General features: G+C 48.2%; 1 protein-coding gene across 8 annotated transcripts in view; it reads right to left on the bottom strand.

Annotated features, from left to right (window-relative positions):
- Window positions 1–7,315: 7,315 nt before the first annotated feature.
- Window positions 7,316–18,723, bottom strand: part of Ltbp1 (latent transforming growth factor beta binding protein 1) — a 423,409-nt gene continuing 412,001 nt past the window's right edge. For all 8 annotated transcript variants that reach the window (XM_045150784.1, XM_045150787.1, XM_045150789.1 and 5 more), the window contains 3 exons: window positions 13,315–13,437; window positions 9,824–9,973; window positions 7,316–8,321 (listed from right to left, as the gene is read on the bottom strand). In XM_045150784.1, the coding sequence (XP_045006719.1) occupies window positions 8,140–8,321; window positions 9,824–9,973; window positions 13,315–13,437 (455 nt within the window). In that variant the 3' untranslated portion in view covers window positions 7,316–8,139. The remainder of the gene's footprint in view (window positions 8,322–9,823; window positions 9,974–13,314; window positions 13,438–18,723) is intronic.

The following is an 18,723-nucleotide window of genomic DNA, read 5'->3' as shown; positions in this document are numbered from 1 at the left end:
GAGGCCTAGAGCCAGAATCAGGACTATCCTGCCGGCTAGGTTGACCTTTAGAAAACCTTCTGGGTTGGTGTTGCAGAGATGTAGGAGAGTGAAGTGAGTCTAGAGGGATGTCCAAGGATCGACGCACTCCAGGAGAAGCGAGCTGACGCCACACTCCTAGGGGCCTGCAGAGAAAGATGGGTAGAAGGTCTTTGCAGAGTGGCACTGGGGCACAGTGCCTATATACAACCCACTAGAAGCCTGGGCATACTGGTACCCGGGGTAGACAGGCAGGCAGGGAGGGAGCTGGCTGGGGTCTTTGCTCTGGGCCTCATCTGCATTTTTCCTCTGTTCTTCAGGCACTTGAAAGTTGTGTTAGCTGCTGGGATCGGGTACCCACATGCTTTTATATGCTTTTCTCTCTCTCTTTTTTAAACATTAAAAAAATTATTTATCTGTTTGAGGTGGGGGAGAGAGAATGGGCGCTCCAGGGCTTCCAGCAACTGCAAACGAACTCCAGATGTGTGCGCCACCTTGTGCATCTGGCTTACATGGGTCCTGGGGAATTGAACCAGGGTCCTTTGGCTTTGCAGGCCTGCGTCTTAACCATTAGGCAATGCTCTGCAGCCCTGCTTTTCTTTTTTTAAAAAGCTGAATTAGGGCTAGAGGGATGGCTTAGCGGTTAAGGTGCCTTGGAGCCCATGGAAAGGACTGGACGGTGACTAGGAAGACAGTAAGGTGGGGTGCTGGCGTCTCCCCTTAGGCCCAAGCTTTAATACAGAGGAAGGGAAAAACCCATGAGTCAGCATGCAAATGGGGGCCTTAATAATGGCCCCGGGTAGGAAATTTTGATCATCATGGAATATCTGCCTCCAAGTGTCTTGAACTAAAGAAGACTTTGCCACAAGGAGTGGAAGACCTCTCAGAGCCTGTCTTAGGAAGCTGTGGGGTGCAGAGGCCGGTGGGATCGGTTTGAGCACTGAGGGAGTGGAGACCGTCTGTCCCTCCTGGAGACCCAGGCTGCACACTTACGAGACAGTGAAGAGATAAGTCCCTCCATTACCAGTTGGAACACTTGGTTATTTATGGCTGAGGTCCCCATGAATCTCAGGGACTGGAAAACAGTAGAGGGGAGCCAGGCATCACTGAGGGAAACGGGCGTGTGAGGGGCAGTGTTTGATGCCCAGTTCACCAGACCTGGTAGGACTGTTTTTACAGCAGAGTTAAGAAAAGTTGCCAGGTAAGATGACACACACCTTTAGCCCCAGAACCTGTAAGGCTGAGGTAGGAGGATGGCCATGAGTTTGATCGAGGCCACCCTGAGACTACGTAGTGAATTCTAGGTCAGCCTGGGCTAGAGTGAGACCCTACCTCAAAAACAAATGAAACAAACAAAAGAAAGAAAGAAAGAATGTAAGCCAGCAGGGACCTCAGGGCTGATATGTGGCTTTAGTGACATGTAACTCAGAATCACAAGAGAGGAGCAGAAGACAGTAAGGTGCAAGAGGCCATGCGTGCTGTTCAGGCCAAAGGCACGCCAAGGCCGAGGAAACCTAGTCACGTTCCTTTAAATGGGTGGACTACACAGTTTTACGTTTAACTTTAGGGCGAGTTACAAGTAAGGAATTTAGCCTCTCACAGCAATAATATCAGGAGAGCTATTTGTAAGGTCCATAGGAAATATTCCTATAGTTCCCCCCCCCCCATAGTTCATCCTCACAGTTCCCATAGAGGTTTTGTCCCTGTCATGCTCTAGACTGAAAGAGAACAGCAACTTCTATGTGTACATAAAATACGGAAACTGGTGGAATTCGTCACCAGCGCCACCTCACAGCGAAAACCGCTTATCCCATGAAGGGTGGGCTGAAGGCTTTTGGGCTAAGCCTCCTCATGGGCTGGTTTGGAATCAGGCTCTGCAAAGGTGGCGTGTGTCTTCCCAGCACCATGGCTTGCTGCTGCAGGCTGCGCTGGGACAAACGTCTTTTCAAGCCACGGAGCCCTGCCCCCCTCCAGTAATGAAGCCAACAGCTAAGCCAGACTAAGTGCTGCAAGGGTCAGTGTCCTGGTGCCCGGTACAAGGATGGCACAAATGGGGCACCAAATGAGAATGGGTGGAGGCTGCCACACCACGGAACACTGGTATCCCATGGCTGAAGGAAGGAAAGGGACAGGCCAGCCAGTGGGGTAGGTCACGAGCGGGAGGGGTCGTAGTGACTCATGCGACTTGCTTTGGGACAACCTGTGCTGGCAGTCAGAGTATATTCAGAAGCCTCATTTTTTTTTTTATTTTTAAAATTTTATTTACCTATTTATTTGAGAGAAAAAGAAAGGAGGGAGGGAGAGAGAGAAAAAGAGAGAGAGAGAGAGAGAAAGGTTACACAAGGGCCTCCAGCCACTGCAAACGAACTCCAGACGGGTGTGCCCCTTGTGCATCTGGCTTACATGGGTCCTGGGGAATCGAGCCTTGGTCCTTTGGATCTGCAGGCAGGCACCTTAACCGCTAAGGCATCTCTCCAGCCCAGAAGCCTCACTTCTGAACCCTGGATCTGGTCCGGAGGGAGAAGGAGACCTGACAGGTGCTTGGACACCTGCTGTGAGGACAAGGCGCCGCAGGAAGCGCATGGGAGAGCTTGTCAGGAAGCAGAGCCTCTTGCCGCTGTCCATGTGGCCGCCCACAGCTCACCGGTTGTCTGGGAGATCAGGAGGCATATATCCTCACCCGGACGCGGGCCTTCTGTCTACATGTACCACTGCAGGTTGCATCCTGGGTTCTTAAAAGTCTGGCCCCAATGCAACCAACACAGGATGGAAAAGAACCACCGCCCTCATTCCTATGAACCCTCCTGGGGAGGCCTGCTTGTGATTATGGCTTCAGCAGATGGGTGCTGTGATGGGACAAGCAATACGTCATTCTGTCCTGTTGGCAGGTAGACCACCAGGGTGCCCAAGTCTGTCAGTGAGGGGCATCAATGTGCCCTCACCCGTGTACACAATGCCACAAGCCTCTTGTAAGCATTTTCATGCCAAAAAGCAACCCGGGGAGTTGCCGTCACAGTTCTTGCCTAACTCAGTGTTATGCATGGGTGCCTTTGGAATTGACAGTGAAGTTTTTTTGAGAAATATTTTTATTTTTCTTTATTTGTTTGAGAGACATGGGCAGGGAGAGAGGGAGATAGAGAGAATGGGCATGCCAGGGCCTCCCGCCACTGCAAACGAACTCCAGATGCATGTGCCACCTTGTGCATCTGGCTTCCATGGGTCCTAGGGGAATTGAACCTGGGTACTTTGACTTTGCAAGCAAGTGCCTTAACTACTGAGCCATCTCTCCAGTTTGACAGTGAATTTTTAAAATATTTATTTTCAAGCAGAGAGAGAGAGAGAAAGAGAGAGAGAGAGAGAGAAGAGAGACAGAATGGGCATGCCAGGGCTTCCAGCCACTGCCAATACACTCCAGATGCATGTGCCGCTTTGCACAGCTGACTTTGTGTAGTCATTGGGGAATCCAACCCAGGTCATAAGGCTTTGTAGACAAGCGCCTTGACCACCAAACCATCTCTCCAGCCCAACAGCAGTGAATTTCACAAACATGCCTGTGAAGAACTGGGCTTTGGAGAACCAGTTCCCATGGTAATTCCACCTGCCTACAGGACACGGGTTGACTGAAAGAGCTGGTTTTTAGAGCAGCAGCTAAAGGGCTGCACACGAAGGCACCGGGTGAGGGCAGAGAAAGGAGCTCTCAGAAACGCAGGTTGGCTGGGCACCCCAGCGCTGGAGGCAGATGACTTCCCTGCGAGCTGCTGCTTGCAGTGCCCACCTCCCAGCTGCTTGCAGTGCCCACCTCCCAGCTGCTTGCAGTGCCCACCTCCCAGCTGCTTGCAGTGCCCACCTCCCAGCTGCTTGCAGTGCCCACTTCCCAGCTGCTGCCGCTGCTCCTTGTCACAGGTCAGAAGTAGATGGCCAGATCCGGTTGCAGGAGGCACCGCACACGCGTCACAAGGCATGACGAAATCCAGCTGAGGTCTGAGCCGGGATCTCCTTCCCTGATGGCTAGCTTTTGAAGTGCCAGGACGCACTGCAGAGGGTGCTTGGGAAGAACTGTCACCAACAGCCCTTCACGAACCCACTAGGCAAGGTGGCCCAGTTGGCACAATAGTGACATAACTGTTATGGACGCAGCCAATTACTTTTTGATTGTATCTAAGCCTCGCTCCACAGTTAGGTACTGTAAGCCATGGATAACTTCCACAGGCCCAGAGGTCACAGGCCCCGGTGGGGAAGCTACTTCTAGTTTTAATTTTTTTTAGAGAGAAAACTGATGTACCAGGGCTCAGCCACTGCAATAGAACTCCAGGCACTTGTGCCACCCCGTGGGCATGTGCAACCTTGTTCTTGCCTCACCTTTATTAAAAAAAAAAAAAAACCTTTATTTTTATTTATTTATTTGAGAGAGAGAGAGAAAGAGGCAGAGAGAGGGAGAGACAGAATGGGTGCGCCAGGGCCTCCAGCCACTGCAAACAAACTCCAGACGCATGTGCCCCCTTGTGCATCTGGCTTATGTGGATCCTGGGGAATTGAACCAAGGTCCTTTGGCTTTGCAAACAAGTGCCTTAACAGCTAAGCCATCTCTCCAACCCAACTTTTTTTTTTTTTCTTTTTGAAGTAAGGTCTTTAGCCCAGCTTGGTCTCAAACTCAGAGTGACCCTCCTACCTCTGCTGTCCAAGTGCTGGGATTAAAGTTGTGTGCCACCATGTCTGGCTTCAACTGCATGTTTTTTTTTTTTTTTGAGGTTGAGTTTCACTCTAGTTCAGGTTGACCTGGAATTCACTATGTAGTCTCAGGGTGGCCTCAAACTCACGGTGATCCTCCTACCTCTGCCTCCTGAGTGCTGGGATTAAAGGCATGCGCCAACACTCCCGGCTCAACTGCATTTTTATTTGACTTATTGAGCAGTCTTCCCCCCACCCCCAGTCTTCTTTTAAAAAATATTTTATTTTTATTTATTTATTTGACGGAGAGAGGGAGAGAGAGAGAAGGAGAGGGAGGGAGAGAGATTGGGTGTGCCAGGGCCTCCAGCCACTGCAAACGAACTCTAGACATAAACACCCCCTTGTGCATCTGGCTAATGTGGGTCCTGGGGAATCGAACCTGGGTCCTTTGGCTTTGCAGGCAAACGCCTTAACCTCTAAGTCATCCCTCCAGAAGACAGGGTCTCATTACATATCCCAAGATGGCCCTGAACTCATGATCCTCCTGCCTGGGCCTTCCCAGTGCTGTGGTACAGGCATAGACTCTCATACCCAGCTTTGACCTCTTCCTTTCTATTATTTCTGGATTTCCCCCCACCAAAGCTATCCCAATTGAATTTCTCATTAATATCCTTTATTTATCTAACCTCATTTGTTTATATGTATTCTCCAGGATCACATTGAGCGTTTAAAATAATCATTTAAAAATTCCTCATTGGGCTGGAGAGATGGCTTAGCAGTTAAGCGCTTGCCTGTGAAGCCTAAGGACTTCGGTTCGAGGTAAGCCAGATGCACTAGGTGGCACATGCATCTGGAGTTCGTTTGCAGTGGCTGGAGGCCGTGGTGTGCCCATCCTCTCTCTCTCTCTGCCTCTTTCTCTTTCTGTCACTCTCAAATAAATAAATAAATATAACCAAAAAAAATTCCTCATTGATTGGACATTTCATCCTTATCAACTTCTTTGGGATGCGTGGCTCGACTCAGCATACAGCCTTGTTTTCGTGCTCGTTGAACTTCTTCATTGACGGCTGCATGTTCCGTGGTCAGGGCTCTCTCCCACTCCTATCTACGGGGCGCCTTCCCGGGAAGCTGCCTTCCCCTGAAGATGTCCTGCCATGTCCGTTTGTCATGCGCTGGCTCTATTTCAGCTGGGCATTATGGTCTCCTTATAGCTAGTCTAGTTGTGACTAATGATGCTGCCACTCAGGCTGGTGTGGCGTGGACGGCAGCGGCTGTGGGGTGCTCACCGCGCACCCGCGTCCCGTGGGAGCGGGGGTCTGTAGCAGGCAGTGGGGGGCTTCTTCGCGAGTCCTGCCGCCGGAAAGGGACTCTCGCTCCGGCAGCCGCAGCGGTGGTTCCGAGCCTGAGCGCCTGGCCTCTGCTCCGCCAGTGGTCTCAGGAGCCCCCCGGGGAAGGGGACTGGTAGATACTGTGTCACCCTCTATGGCACTCGCACACTGGTCAAGGGTGAGGGCTGGGTAGAGTGGCAGCATTAACTGTGGCACTTAGTCACTACGACTTAAGTGACCATCTGCCCAAGAGTGGACTATGGCCAGACGTAGGCAAGCTTAGGTGACAGCCAGCCAGGGCTTTTCAACCTCTGACTTCTCTGGTGGTATTCTTTGGCTTGCACTTTTTTTTTTTTCCATATGAAAATGCAAACAATATTTCACATTTCAAGATCCCCCAATTCCTCCAAAAAAGTATCACTAATATGCGATCTAAGGGTCATGTCAGGATGTGGGATGCTCAAGCATCTTTTCTTGGGCTGGAAATGGGTCATACATTTGTCCTAACATCAACACCAGCAAGGCAGTAAGCTTCTGCAATGCTCTGTATGGTGTTGCAAACTTCATGGCACAAAACAGCATGTTTTAAAATTTTTATTTATTCGAGAGTGACAGACACAGAGAGAGAAAGAGGCAGATAGAGAGAGAGAGACAAAGAGGCAGATAGAGAGCGAATGGACGCACCAGGGCCTCCAGCCACTGCAAATGAACTCCAGATACATGCGCCACCCTGTGCATCTGGCTTACGTGGGACCTGGAGAATCGAGCCTCGAACTGGGGTCCCTAGGCTTCACAGGCAAGTGCTTAGCCACTAAACCATTTCTCCAGCCCCAAACAGCATGTTTTTACTCACAGGTCTGGAGGTTCTTATTAAGTGAAAAAGGTGTTCTTAATTCCTGTTTGAGGTGTAAAACTCTGCGAAGCGACAATTGGTGAGAAGGCAGGGACGCTATCGCTCGTGTTTAGTTCTCTGGGGTTGCCAGGACAAAGAGTTTATTTTCTATCAGTTCTGGAGGCTAAAGGTCAAGGTCAACATGGTTGCCGGGTGGATTTCTTCTTTTGAGGTCTCTCTCCTTTCTGTCCTAATTTCCTCTTCACCTCAGGAAGTCTGTGGTGGTGGATTACAGTTCACCCATTGATCTCAACTTGCATTTCCTTAGAGCTCTGCTGTCCAAGTACGGTTAGCCATTGTTATGGGTGGAAGTGGTGACTCATGACTGACTTATAAGACGACAGTCATGGAGGACCGTTGGTTAATATGCAAGAGGTCGAAGAGGGTGCTGGGTGAGACACAACTCGGATAGCCACACTCATGTAGGGTTTTATTTTCTACAAAATGGTGATTTATTTTGTTTTAACATATAATGGTAAATATTTGGGTGATCAAGTTTAAATTTTTTTTCTGGGTTGACTTTACATATTACAATACTCAGAAGTTCAATTTTCAGAAAAGGACTTAAATGACACTTGTTAGCAGCTTGGCTAAGAGTGGACACGAAATCAAACAATACACAAAATAGAAAGCTTTCTTTTCTCCGAATCTGTATAAAAGTTTTGACAAGCCCTGCCTGTCCCACAGGACAATGCCAGCTGTAAAATTGCTCCAGACCAAAAGAGGAGCGAGCCCCATGTCAAAAGAGGAGTGAACCCCATGTCATAACACTTACTACAGCTTAGCAATCGTCTACCAAAGACCTGTGCCCTTGAGATTAAATCTGAGGGAAAACAGTAGCCAAGGAACAAAAAAACTGAAAATTATATAAAACATTTCCACCATTACTGAAATGCCAAACTTAAGCAATAGTAAAAATAACAAAAACAAAACCAAACAAAACCATCATAATACAACCTTCTGTTTAAAATAAGAGCACTGGTCTGCCTCTTTTCCACTGAATTTTACATATGAACAGACTATATATACGGATTTTTTTTTTCAGAGAAATGTCCATTTGGTCTGTCACACTTATCAGGCTCAGGCGGAATCCTCTCATTGTCTTTGGAAGTTAATGCAACCCCGTGCTATTTCCAACGTTCTGGGTTAGGTGCAGCGTCTCAAGTATAATACATTCTCCCTTTTCCTTTACACGGTGCAGAGTATATGGACTTAGGTTATGTCGATTGCCCTTCACTCTAGGTCACTGTCTTTTTCTAACTTCAGAGCCGTGTTCAAGGGCGTGCAGTAGTTGGGCTTGTCAGAAGGAACGTAGCCTGGCAGGCACAGGCATTTGTAGGAGCCTTCAGTGTTAATGCACTTGGCATTCTTGCAGAGGGACATCCGGTTATTCAACTCGTCACATTCATTGACATCTGCAAGAAGCCAAGTCACACAGGTCGGTTTTCAATGAAGCAGAACTTCCCTCACCAGAGGCATCCAATTCAGGAGCCGTTGCCCATCCCTTTCCATTCAATTTGTGATGATCGTAAGGTATCAGGATTTCTTTACGTGTGAGTGGAGGTCAGAGGACAGGCCTGGGTGTCGGTCCTGCTTCTACCTTGCCTGACATAGAATCTGCTGCTGGCCTGTGGGCTTCTGGGAGTCTGCCTTCCATCAGCACACTGGAATTACTTTGTCCGACATTTTATATAGCCAAATTATAGAAGAACTGCCTCTCAAGGGTCTTTGGAGAGAGAACTGGCACACCAGGGCCTCAGCCACCTAGCGGACATGTGCAACCTCCTTACGAGAGATCACTCCTTGGTCCTTAGGCTTTGCAGGCTAAGCCATTTCTCCAGCCCTAGTTCCAATTTTTTTTTTTTTTTTTTGAGGTAGGGTCTCACTCTGCCCAGGCTGACCTGGAATTCACTATGTAGTCTCAGGATGGCCTTGAACTCTCAGCAATCCTCCTAACTCTGCCTCCCGAGTGCTGGGATTAAAGGTGTGCACCACCATGCCCGGCCCTAGTTACATTTTAAAAATTTATTTACTAGAGCCAGGTATGGTGGCATATACCTTTAATCCCAGTACTTGGGAGACAGAGGTAGGAGAATCACTGAATTCAAGGCCAGCCTGGGCTAGAGCAAAACCCTACCCTGTAAAACCAAAAAGAAAAAATACCGAGAATGGGCAAGCCAGGTCCTCTTGCCACTGCAAACAAACTCCAGACACATGTGCTACTCCGGGTTCTGGGGATCCACCCTGCAGACAGGCTTACTGCTGAGCCATAGCCCAGGTTACAGTCCTAAAAGACTTCTTTTCCAACCCCACCACAGTTTAAAACCAAACTGGGCAAAAGAACCGTTACAGAGGGAGAAGAAAAATGAGTCTTGTAGTAAAGGGGCAAACAGGACCTGGGAGACGACACTGAACCATGGATGTGTCTATGCTAAAGCCAGAAGCCAACGTGACAGACAACGAGTTCTATCCCAGTGTGCATTTTTTATACATGTGTCACATATTCAGAGAAAGCAGTTATTGCTGCTACTCAGTGAGACAAAAAAATCTAAATAAAAAAAAAAATCCCAGCACTTGGGAGGCAGAGGTAGGACTGCTGTGAGTTTGAGGCCAGCCTGGTCTACAGTGATACCCTACCTCAAACAACCAAAGTAATTACTTGGGACATTCTGACCTGACTTTCATATTTACCACCATCTGGGGACTGAAGGTGAGGTAGAGTGCTTCGGGGGGTGGGGTGGGCAATATTATATGGATTCTTAAATGTGGCTAAAAACAGAGCATAAAATTGACTATTTTAACTGTATAGTCCTATGGCATTAAATACAATTGTGTTTTTCCAAAACCGTTTTGGTCTCCCCCCACCCTCCCAGGGATTCCAGGGAAAGAATCTCTCCTAAGACACCGTTGTTCTTACCAACACAGGTCATCTTGGCCATGTCCAGGTGATAACCATCAAAGCAATCGCAGGTGTAACCTTCTTGGACCCTCACACAACGGCCGTTTTCACACCCATTGAGGATGCCACACTCTTCAGCCTGCAGCTCCTCAAAGCTATTTAAATACCCTGGAAAGGAAAGGACAGGGGTCCAGTGAGACCTGTTCACTCTCCTCCACTATTACCCATGTTATAGTTTATTTGTGACCCAGGGTCTCTTGCCACTGCAAATAAATTCCAGATGCACCTGGCCTTATGTGGGCACTGGGGAATCAAACCTCCTGGGTCAGCAGGCTTTGCTTTAACCACCAAGCCATCTCCCTTCTCCCTATGGACTTATTTCTGATACTTAGAATCCTGATATTTAGAATTTAATACTGGGTGTACCTACACAACATTAAATATCCTATAGATTAACTCAGCCACACTTTCTAAGTTCTCAGGCAATTGTTAATAAACCTCTTGGGGTGGAACCAGAGGAATTTCTGGCTTGTGGGCATTTGCTAGGGTTTGAGGGCATATTTTTCTTAACTGGAGTTTGCAAGACCAGAAAAAAGCCAGGCGGACCTCCTAGGGATAGAGGCAGTGAAAGAGACCCCCAAACATCCTGGTAAACAAGAAAGTATACCATACTTTGGTTTAGAAAACCAAGAAACTCTTGTTTGGTTCATTTTGTAGTTTCTGAACTATCTCACCAAATGGGTTCAAAGTGACATGAAAACAAAACAATGTGACCAGGCATGATGGTGTCTAGCTGTCTTTCAGGAACAGAAAGTTGCAAATATAGATCCATGATGACACACATCGTCACATGTCCTCTCCTCTCCACAAATTGGCTTAAAAAATTAAAATACAGCCAGGACCTTCTGCACTATCTCACCTTTGAAATAATTCTCCAATAGACCTGCAGGGGGCAGCAAAATACCATGGCTAAGTTTACATGTGAACAGATTGAAAATGCTTTTAAAAATACATATACTCATGTTGGCTCCTTGTCAAAACTTTAAAAGGAAAAAAAAAAATCATAGGCCATCAAGAATCTGAAAACAAATACATGAAGTCAATTTGAAAAGTATCAGGTGATTAAAATAGTCTTAAACTGTGGAAATCTTTTGAAATTTTATATCTCACAGTAGAATCACTGAGTTTGAGGCCAGTCTGGGCTGGAGGGAGTCCGTACCTTTAAAAACAAAGACAAAAACAAAACAAAAACCTGGAACTCCCATATGCATCAGAGAGATTTCCCAAACTAGCGCTTCAGGATTCCAAGCTTGGCGAAAGGACCACAGCCCTGGTTCAATGACCGGCGCCAACACCACCTACAGCTGCCTTTGTGGTGCCATGCAGAGTCGAGCGGCCACAGCAGAGCCCCTGTGGCCTCCAGAGCCCAACCTTGTTATTGTGTAGCCTTCTGGGAAACGGGGAGCTGTCTGCACTGCCTGCCACTCAGACGGAAGGCACTCTCCCACGTGGTGAACCATGAAGGTGCTGAGACCCGCCCTTAGAGTCCTCTCGCAACAGGAGCCCTTGCCACTCATCAGAAAACCGGTGGGTTGGGGAAGACATTCCTCTCTGACTTGAAAGATATTTAAAGACCATTGTGGAGTCGAAGCTGGAGGTCTAACTGTATGCCAACTTCCTGTGCTGCTCAGCAGAAACCTAACGTGGCAGACACCAACGTGTTTCTCACCATTTGTCATGAATTCAAAAAGAGCTTTAGAGCAACATTAGCATTTGGAAAAAAAAATCAAAACAAAACAGTACACAAACCAGGACACTTTAACATGCAAATTCCTGGACTCTGAACCATAAACTAACAGTTACACAAGTCATGGGGTGTGTCAGTTACCTACAGACTTGCCTGGTATTTCTTGCTCTTTAAAGGAGGTCACTGACCTGTCACCTTTACAGCGAGGCACGCAGAGTGCACCCAAGTCCATCTCGGGATGCAAAGTAAGCACTAAGCCATTGTGTTAGGAATCAAGACGGTGGTCACCCCCGGGAGGGCTCACCGAGGTGTGTGCTACTGTCTAGCTGAGAGAATGTTTGCAAGAGTTCTTAGCTCAGCAGGATGACCAAAGCACGATCTCCTCAGAAGGAGCTAAGGGTGTCAAATGGGTATATTGATTATTTCAAGCTGAAGTCACAGCAAATCATAACGAAAGAAGTCCTTCACAGACCAAAGCTGGACAATAGCCTGGCTCACAGACACTTGTCACAGGGGCCGTGAACCTGAGTCACACTCCGTATCACCCAGCTTTCTGGAACACACTCGGAACTGGCTATCCTGGTCCAGGTAGCCATGTGTGTTATCCTTTCTTCACCAACTTTGCTGTTCATTGTCTAAAACGCACAACAGCGTCATGTTTGGGCCATTTCTTTGAATTTCACTCTTGTGAAGTCCCCACGCATGTGGAAATAGATAGAACTTGGACACCTTTTCTCTTGTTCACTTGGGCTTACTGGGCTCTTCTTTCCCGTACACCTTCTGAAGGGAGACAGCCCCAGATCCAACACCAAGCTCTGGGTGTGGTTACCTCTGGTGATAGGGCCCCAAGGAAGAAAAGGCTCTCACAGCAATCTGCAGTTCAATAGCATCTCCGTAGGGACGCCTTGTCTGAGAATGTACCCTCGTGAGGAGCAGCCTTTGTCAGAGAACAGCTCCCAAACGGGCCCTCCTCCATTCCTGTCCTTGAAGAGAGCCATCTGTCTGTCTAGCATTGTGAACTACTCAGTTTTCAAACCTCACTCCTTTCTGCTTGAAAGCTCAGATGTCCCCACATTGAAACACCAAGCTTGGTTGTGTGTGTGTGTGTGTGTGTGTGTGTGGCTTCCTTACACAAGACTCTGTGTCCACACCCTGCAGGACAGTTTCTTTTCTGCTGGGGCGGGGGGGGGGGATTATTTTCATATACACAGCCCCGCCTCCTCTGTGAAAACTGGCGTACATCACTTCTTACTTAATAAAACCCTTCACAAGCATATTCAAGAAATTCATTTTGGACCAAGAAAGGACTTTTGAAATCTCCCACTCTCAAGAAACACTTGTAACGATCAACTAGGTACAGTGACCATTGGTCACTTCCCTGTGGGAAGAAAGGCTGTCTACATACAGCCAGGCTCTCAAGGAAAGTCTGGAACCCGGCCACAGCGTCATGTAAAAAGAAACGATTGTGTGACGGCAATGACCACAACAAGATCATTGTCGTCACTAGAGGAGAGTAAACGCATCAGTGCCCCTCCCCCTACGGTACCAGTCTGGGAGCTCAATGGTTCCCAGCCGGGGCAGGATGACCAAGGGGATTGTAGAACCAACCTGCTGGCTCTCTCCCACATGCTCTGATGGGCCAGTCTGGATTGAGACCCACAGAGTCACATTCTGGGCATGTCCCCAGGGGATCCCATTTTGAGGACAGTGTGTAATCTGTACCCACGGCTCGACTTCTTTGTGACTGCACAGTTTTGCTTACGGTCCTGAATGAAGTAGGGATCCGCCTCTGGAGCGTACTGTTCACTGAAGTCCACCAAGGCGTCCCGTCCATACGGCTGCCGGCGCCCCGTCACGGGGATGTTGCACAGCTGGGCGTAGTCATCTACGAGGGAAGGGACAGGCAGCGGTGAGGGGGTGAGGGAGCCCAGCGCTGCTCAGAGAAGACGGGGATGCGGCACTGCCACTCCCGGGAACCCCTTCTTTCTATGGGAGCCCCACACCTCCCCACACGCTGGATGCTGCAAAGTGTAATTAAGGCTTTCAACCAAGGCAAAAACAGATGAATACAGCCCAGAACAGCAAACGAGCCTTCTCATAATGCACCAGGCCTCTTGGATGAACAGCTTTATTGAAACTCACCAGATGTTATCAAGTTGCCATTTTAATGGATAGTTTTTTTCATTCACTGGGAACGGGATCAAAGAGCCACTGGTGTTCAAACATGATACCACAGCAATCAAGGGCGATGTCAGCTCCCTTGCTGGAACTGAGTAGATGTTATAACTACCAACATATTTTATACATATATTATAGATATATACTTTTTTTTTTTAACAAGAGAGAATGGGCATACTGGGGCCTCTTGCCACTGTAAACAAACTCCAGATGCATGCGCCACTTTGTGCATCTGGCTTCGTGTGAGTCGTGGGGAATCGAATCCAGACTGCAAGCCTTTGCAAGCAAGTTCCTTTGATCACAGTCCTGATGGCAGTAGAGGGTGGTCCTAACAAGAAGACCAGCTATAGCAATGATAGCAGTTCATGGTTGCATACCCCTTGCTCTAGGTGAGGTTTGGTTCTAAGCATTATATAGGCATGAAAACACTTGCCACACCGTGGAGCGACTCCATCAGCACCTGCCTTTTACTGACGCGGAAGCAGAAGCGCAGAGAAGTTAAGTCACCACTGGTGACTGGTGACGGTGTCGAGTGCTCCCTTTAAGCATGTTCTTTCTCTAGCTTTGACTTTGCACTACTTCTGGTCCTTTCTCACACCTCAGCCGTCCTCCCCTGCATTCCCGTAACAAGCGGGGTCAGCCCAGAGCTGACTCCCAACCTCCACAGCCCCCCCCCCCCGCAGTGTCTGGGCTGCTGGGTCTCTGTCTGCCCTTGTTAAATATAAACCATGGTCCCAGGTTCTCATTTCCATACTTCAGAACAGTTGTTCGGAAAGTCCAGGGAGCAGAGTGGCAGAAAGGATGGCTTCGTGTGCCAAACGGGTAAAGGACAGAAAATGCACTGTCTGTGGCCCTGCCACATGCCCATCTCACCAGAAGATGCGCTGGCCAGGGACAGAGCTACACCTGATGAAAATTCCAAGTCCCGAGAGGTCACAGGACCCAGGAATGGACGGACAAGCTCAGGGCCGTCACATAAGGCGAAGCGCCACTTACTCGGAACTTCCTCTTGTACACAACAAGACAGCACTAAGGCAATAGACGGTGTGTGTGCACATGCACATACATGCTCTAAGAGCAGCACAGAGGACGAGGCCATGAATGGCCTCGGGCCAGTGAGCAGGGTGCCCCCCCCCGCCCCTTCTTAGAGGTCTCCTTGTGAACAGGCACTCCAGGGAGAACATCCAGACCCCAGACATTCCCAGAGCTTTCTCATTAGCACATAAAACTAAACATTCCGCGAGAAATATTAATCTCATTAAGGAAATAGAACCTGGAAAAAAGACTCTTAACTCTTAAAAAAGAAAATACAACTTCAAACAGGGCACAAATGCTTGTCAGTTTGGCTTGATGCTTGGGGAAAAAAGCATTAAGGATTTCCCTTTGAGAGCAATATTGTTCAGATGTTTACAAGTTTTAAGAGCTGAGGTCATCTTTTTCTCCTACTTTTTATATATGTTTGTTGTAAATCTAAAAGGGAGATTTGCTTCATGTTTTATATGCAAGCCACAGTATGACTGAGACTGGATATTAAAATGAATCAGAGGGCTGGGCGGGTGGGTCAGTGGGCAGTGCCCCTGCTGTGTACGCCCGATGCCTGAGGTCAGATCCCTGGGAAGCAGGGGCACAGTGTGAGCGCCCCAATCCCAGCACGCCTATCGAGAAGGGGACGCCACAGCTACAAGTGAGAGACCCTGCCGCCGAGGAAGGTGCAAGGTTAGGACCAGCACGTAGGGCTGTCCACCAACCTACAGAGGTGCACTATGGCCCACGGGCACCACACACACACACACACACACACACACACACACACACACACACGAATAAAAAAGTGAATCAGCAGTTTGGGAAAACAGTCAACTGCTTGCTTTATAAGCATGAGGATCCTAGTTCAAGCTTTTGAACCCATAAAAAAAATCCAAGTGTAGCCGATCATGGTGGCACACATCTTTAATCCTAGCACTTGGGAGGCAGAGGTAGGAGGATCGCTGTGAGTTTGAGGCCATCCTGAGACTACAGAGTGAATTCCAGGTCAGCCTGGGCTAGATGGAAGCCCTACTTTGAATAAACAAGCAAACAAACAAAAGGCCAGGTGTGATGACACATGCTTAATATATTTCCAGCACTGGCAGGTGGAGACAGGTGGACCCTTGGGGCTCACTGGCCAGCAACTGTAGCCTTTGGCTAGTTCCTGAGAGACCCTGTCTCGGAAAAATGTACAGCGCCCAAGGAATACCACCTGAAATTTCTGCTGGCCTCCACGTGCAAATACGGACATACATATGTATGTACACACACCCACACACCCACACACCCCCATGAGTCAGGGCTGGAGAGACAGGCCAGTCAGCAAAGTTATTCCTTTGCAGGTGTGGGAACCTGAGTTTGAGCCCCAGAACTCGTAAATGAAGCCAGGAAGGGCGGCACACGCTTGTCCTCACAGTGTTGGGGAGGCAGACATAGGTAGACCTCTGGGCCTTGCTGGTCAGCCAGTCTAGAGCATTTGGCAAACCTCAGGACTGTGAGAAACCCTATGTCAAAAAAGCTAGGCTGGGGGCTGGAGAGATTGCTTAGTGGTTAAGACATTTGCCTGTGAAGCCAAAGGGCCCAGGTTCAATTCCCCAGGACCCATGTAAGCCAGATGCACAAGGGGCACATGTGTCTAGAATTTGTTTGCAGTGGCTGGAGGCCTGGGCATGCCCATTCTGTCTATCTGTCTCTCTTTTCTCTATCTATCTCTGCTTGCAAATTAAAAAAAAAGGTAGGCTGATAGATTGCTACTAGAACATTTTCAGTGCCAGGGATGGGATACCTTCCACTGAGTTGTTGGCCAGGAAGGTCTCTGTTGCCTCTAAAACATTATGGGCCATTGCCAAGGCCCTTGGCTTCCCACCACAAACAGATGGTAAGACCCTATTGATGAAGGCTCCACATGTCTGGGCGGCAAAGTCACTGAGAAATCCTGCTGGTGCTGACCTGAAAACCTCTCTATAGACCAGCCGACTGAAAGCTGGGAAAAGCTGCACTGCATGCAGCCCTATGGGAGACAGAAGTCATCAGCAGTGAAAACAGTGGGCACTGGAAACCTCAAGTTTGGCCAGACAGCCCAATTGACCAAATGAGTGCAATAGTGGCATGTCTGCTCTGGGGGAAATCAAATGCTCTCTAACTGGACTGGAGGCCCACTCTATGGGAGGGAATACTTGCCTGGTATTGAAAAACCTAATCAAAAGCCTATCACAAGCCAGGTGTAGTGGTGTACATCTTTAATTTCAGCACTTGGGAGGCAGAGGTAGGTGGATTGCCATGAGTTCGAGGCCACCCTGAGACTCCATAGTGAATTCCAGGTCACCTTGGAACACAGTGAGACCTTAACTCAAAAAACCCCAAACACAAAAGCCTATGGCAGCGGGGGGGGGGGGGGGGCGGGGGGCGGGGAATCATGAGAGTTACGGTTGTAAAGCCCACTCTTGTCTGGATAAATGTATATATTATGCTCACCACACTGCCCTGTAAACACTACACTTAATGTTGATATTCATATATTAATGCTACTCTCACTTCTTGTTAGAGAAGCTTCTCTTTTCAGATGGCAATGACCACTGGGATGACCCAAAAGGCACAATGGTGCTAAGAAGAAGTGACAGAGGAGTGTCCAGCACTGACACATCTCTATCACACCCTCCAAGGCTCAGGGTCCACTGTGGAAGAGGTGGTGGAAAGAATGTAAGAGCCAAAGAAAGGGCACCACTCCTTATACACAACTGTCTGGAGAGAATTTGGCCTCAATATCCAAGACCTCTAAGTGCCTGACACTACCTTCACAAGACCCTCATAGTAGGTAGAAAAGATGATGACATCAAAATAAAAGAGAGACTAATGGAGAGAGGGAGGGGATATGATGGAGAGTGGAGTTGTAAAGGGGAAAGTGGGGGAGGTGGGGAATTATCATAGTTTATTGTCTGTAAGCATAGAAGTTGTCAATAAAAAATGATACACTAAAGAAAAACAAAAGGTGGGTTGGGGATGGAGAGATGGCTTATCGTTTAAGGTGTTTGCCTGCAAAGCCAAAGGACTCAAGTTCAGTTTACCAGGACCCATGTAAGCCAGATGCACAAGGGGGCACATGCGTATGGAGTTCATTTGCAGTGGCTGGAGGCCCTGAGATCCCATTCTCTATCTGCCTCTTTCTCTCCTCTCTCTCTCTTAAATAAATAAATAAATAAATAAATAAAAGTATATTTTTAAAAAGGTGGGCTATGCCTCTTCCACACACGGGCTCAAGCATATATTTCCATACATACATAAATCATGTATATATATCCCCCCTGCAAAAAATGAATCAGTTCTTAGTTTGTTAAATTCAACTCAGAGATCTTAGACATCTGTCATTTGTCAGGGAAGCCTTGCTAAGACTTGAGGTCCCAGGGACAACAAATGACACAGAAGGGGCCTGGCCAGTGCTGTCTGACCTTCAATCCCATATATATATACACATACATATATATATATATAAATCTTTATTTATTTACGAGAGAGAGAGAGAGAGTGGAAGAGAGAGAGAATGGGCATGCCAGGGCTTCTAGCCACTGCAAATGAACTCCAGATGCATGTGCCTCCTTGTGCATCTGGTTAACGTGGGTCCTGGGGAATCGAGCCTTGAACCGGGGTCCTTAGGCTTCACAGGCAAGCGCTTAACCGCTAAGCCATCTCTCCAGCCCCAATCCTATATTCTTCACCAGGGCAATGAGGTGGCTCAGTGCTCTACGCTTCTGTCAGAACGAAAGAAAGAGGTAGGACCAGCCATATCTGGAGACACCTTGCTTATAGAGGGTGCACTTGAACCCTACAGCTACGTAGGTATGCAAGATTACGTTACAGGAAACAGACACTATGGATTAAGTTTAGCTGGGCATGGTGGTGTGTGACTTTAATCCTAGCCCTTGGGAGGCAGAGGGAATTTAAAGAGCCTACCCATGGGCATAGTCAAAGG

The sequence above is a fragment of the Jaculus jaculus genome, chromosome 5, assembly GCF_020740685.1.
Source record: "Jaculus jaculus isolate mJacJac1 chromosome 5, mJacJac1.mat.Y.cur, whole genome shotgun sequence".
Taxonomy (NCBI): domain Eukaryota; kingdom Metazoa; phylum Chordata; class Mammalia; order Rodentia; family Dipodidae; genus Jaculus; species Jaculus jaculus.
Note: the sequence above shows the minus strand (reverse complement) of the source record. Positions and strands in the feature narration are given on the sequence as shown.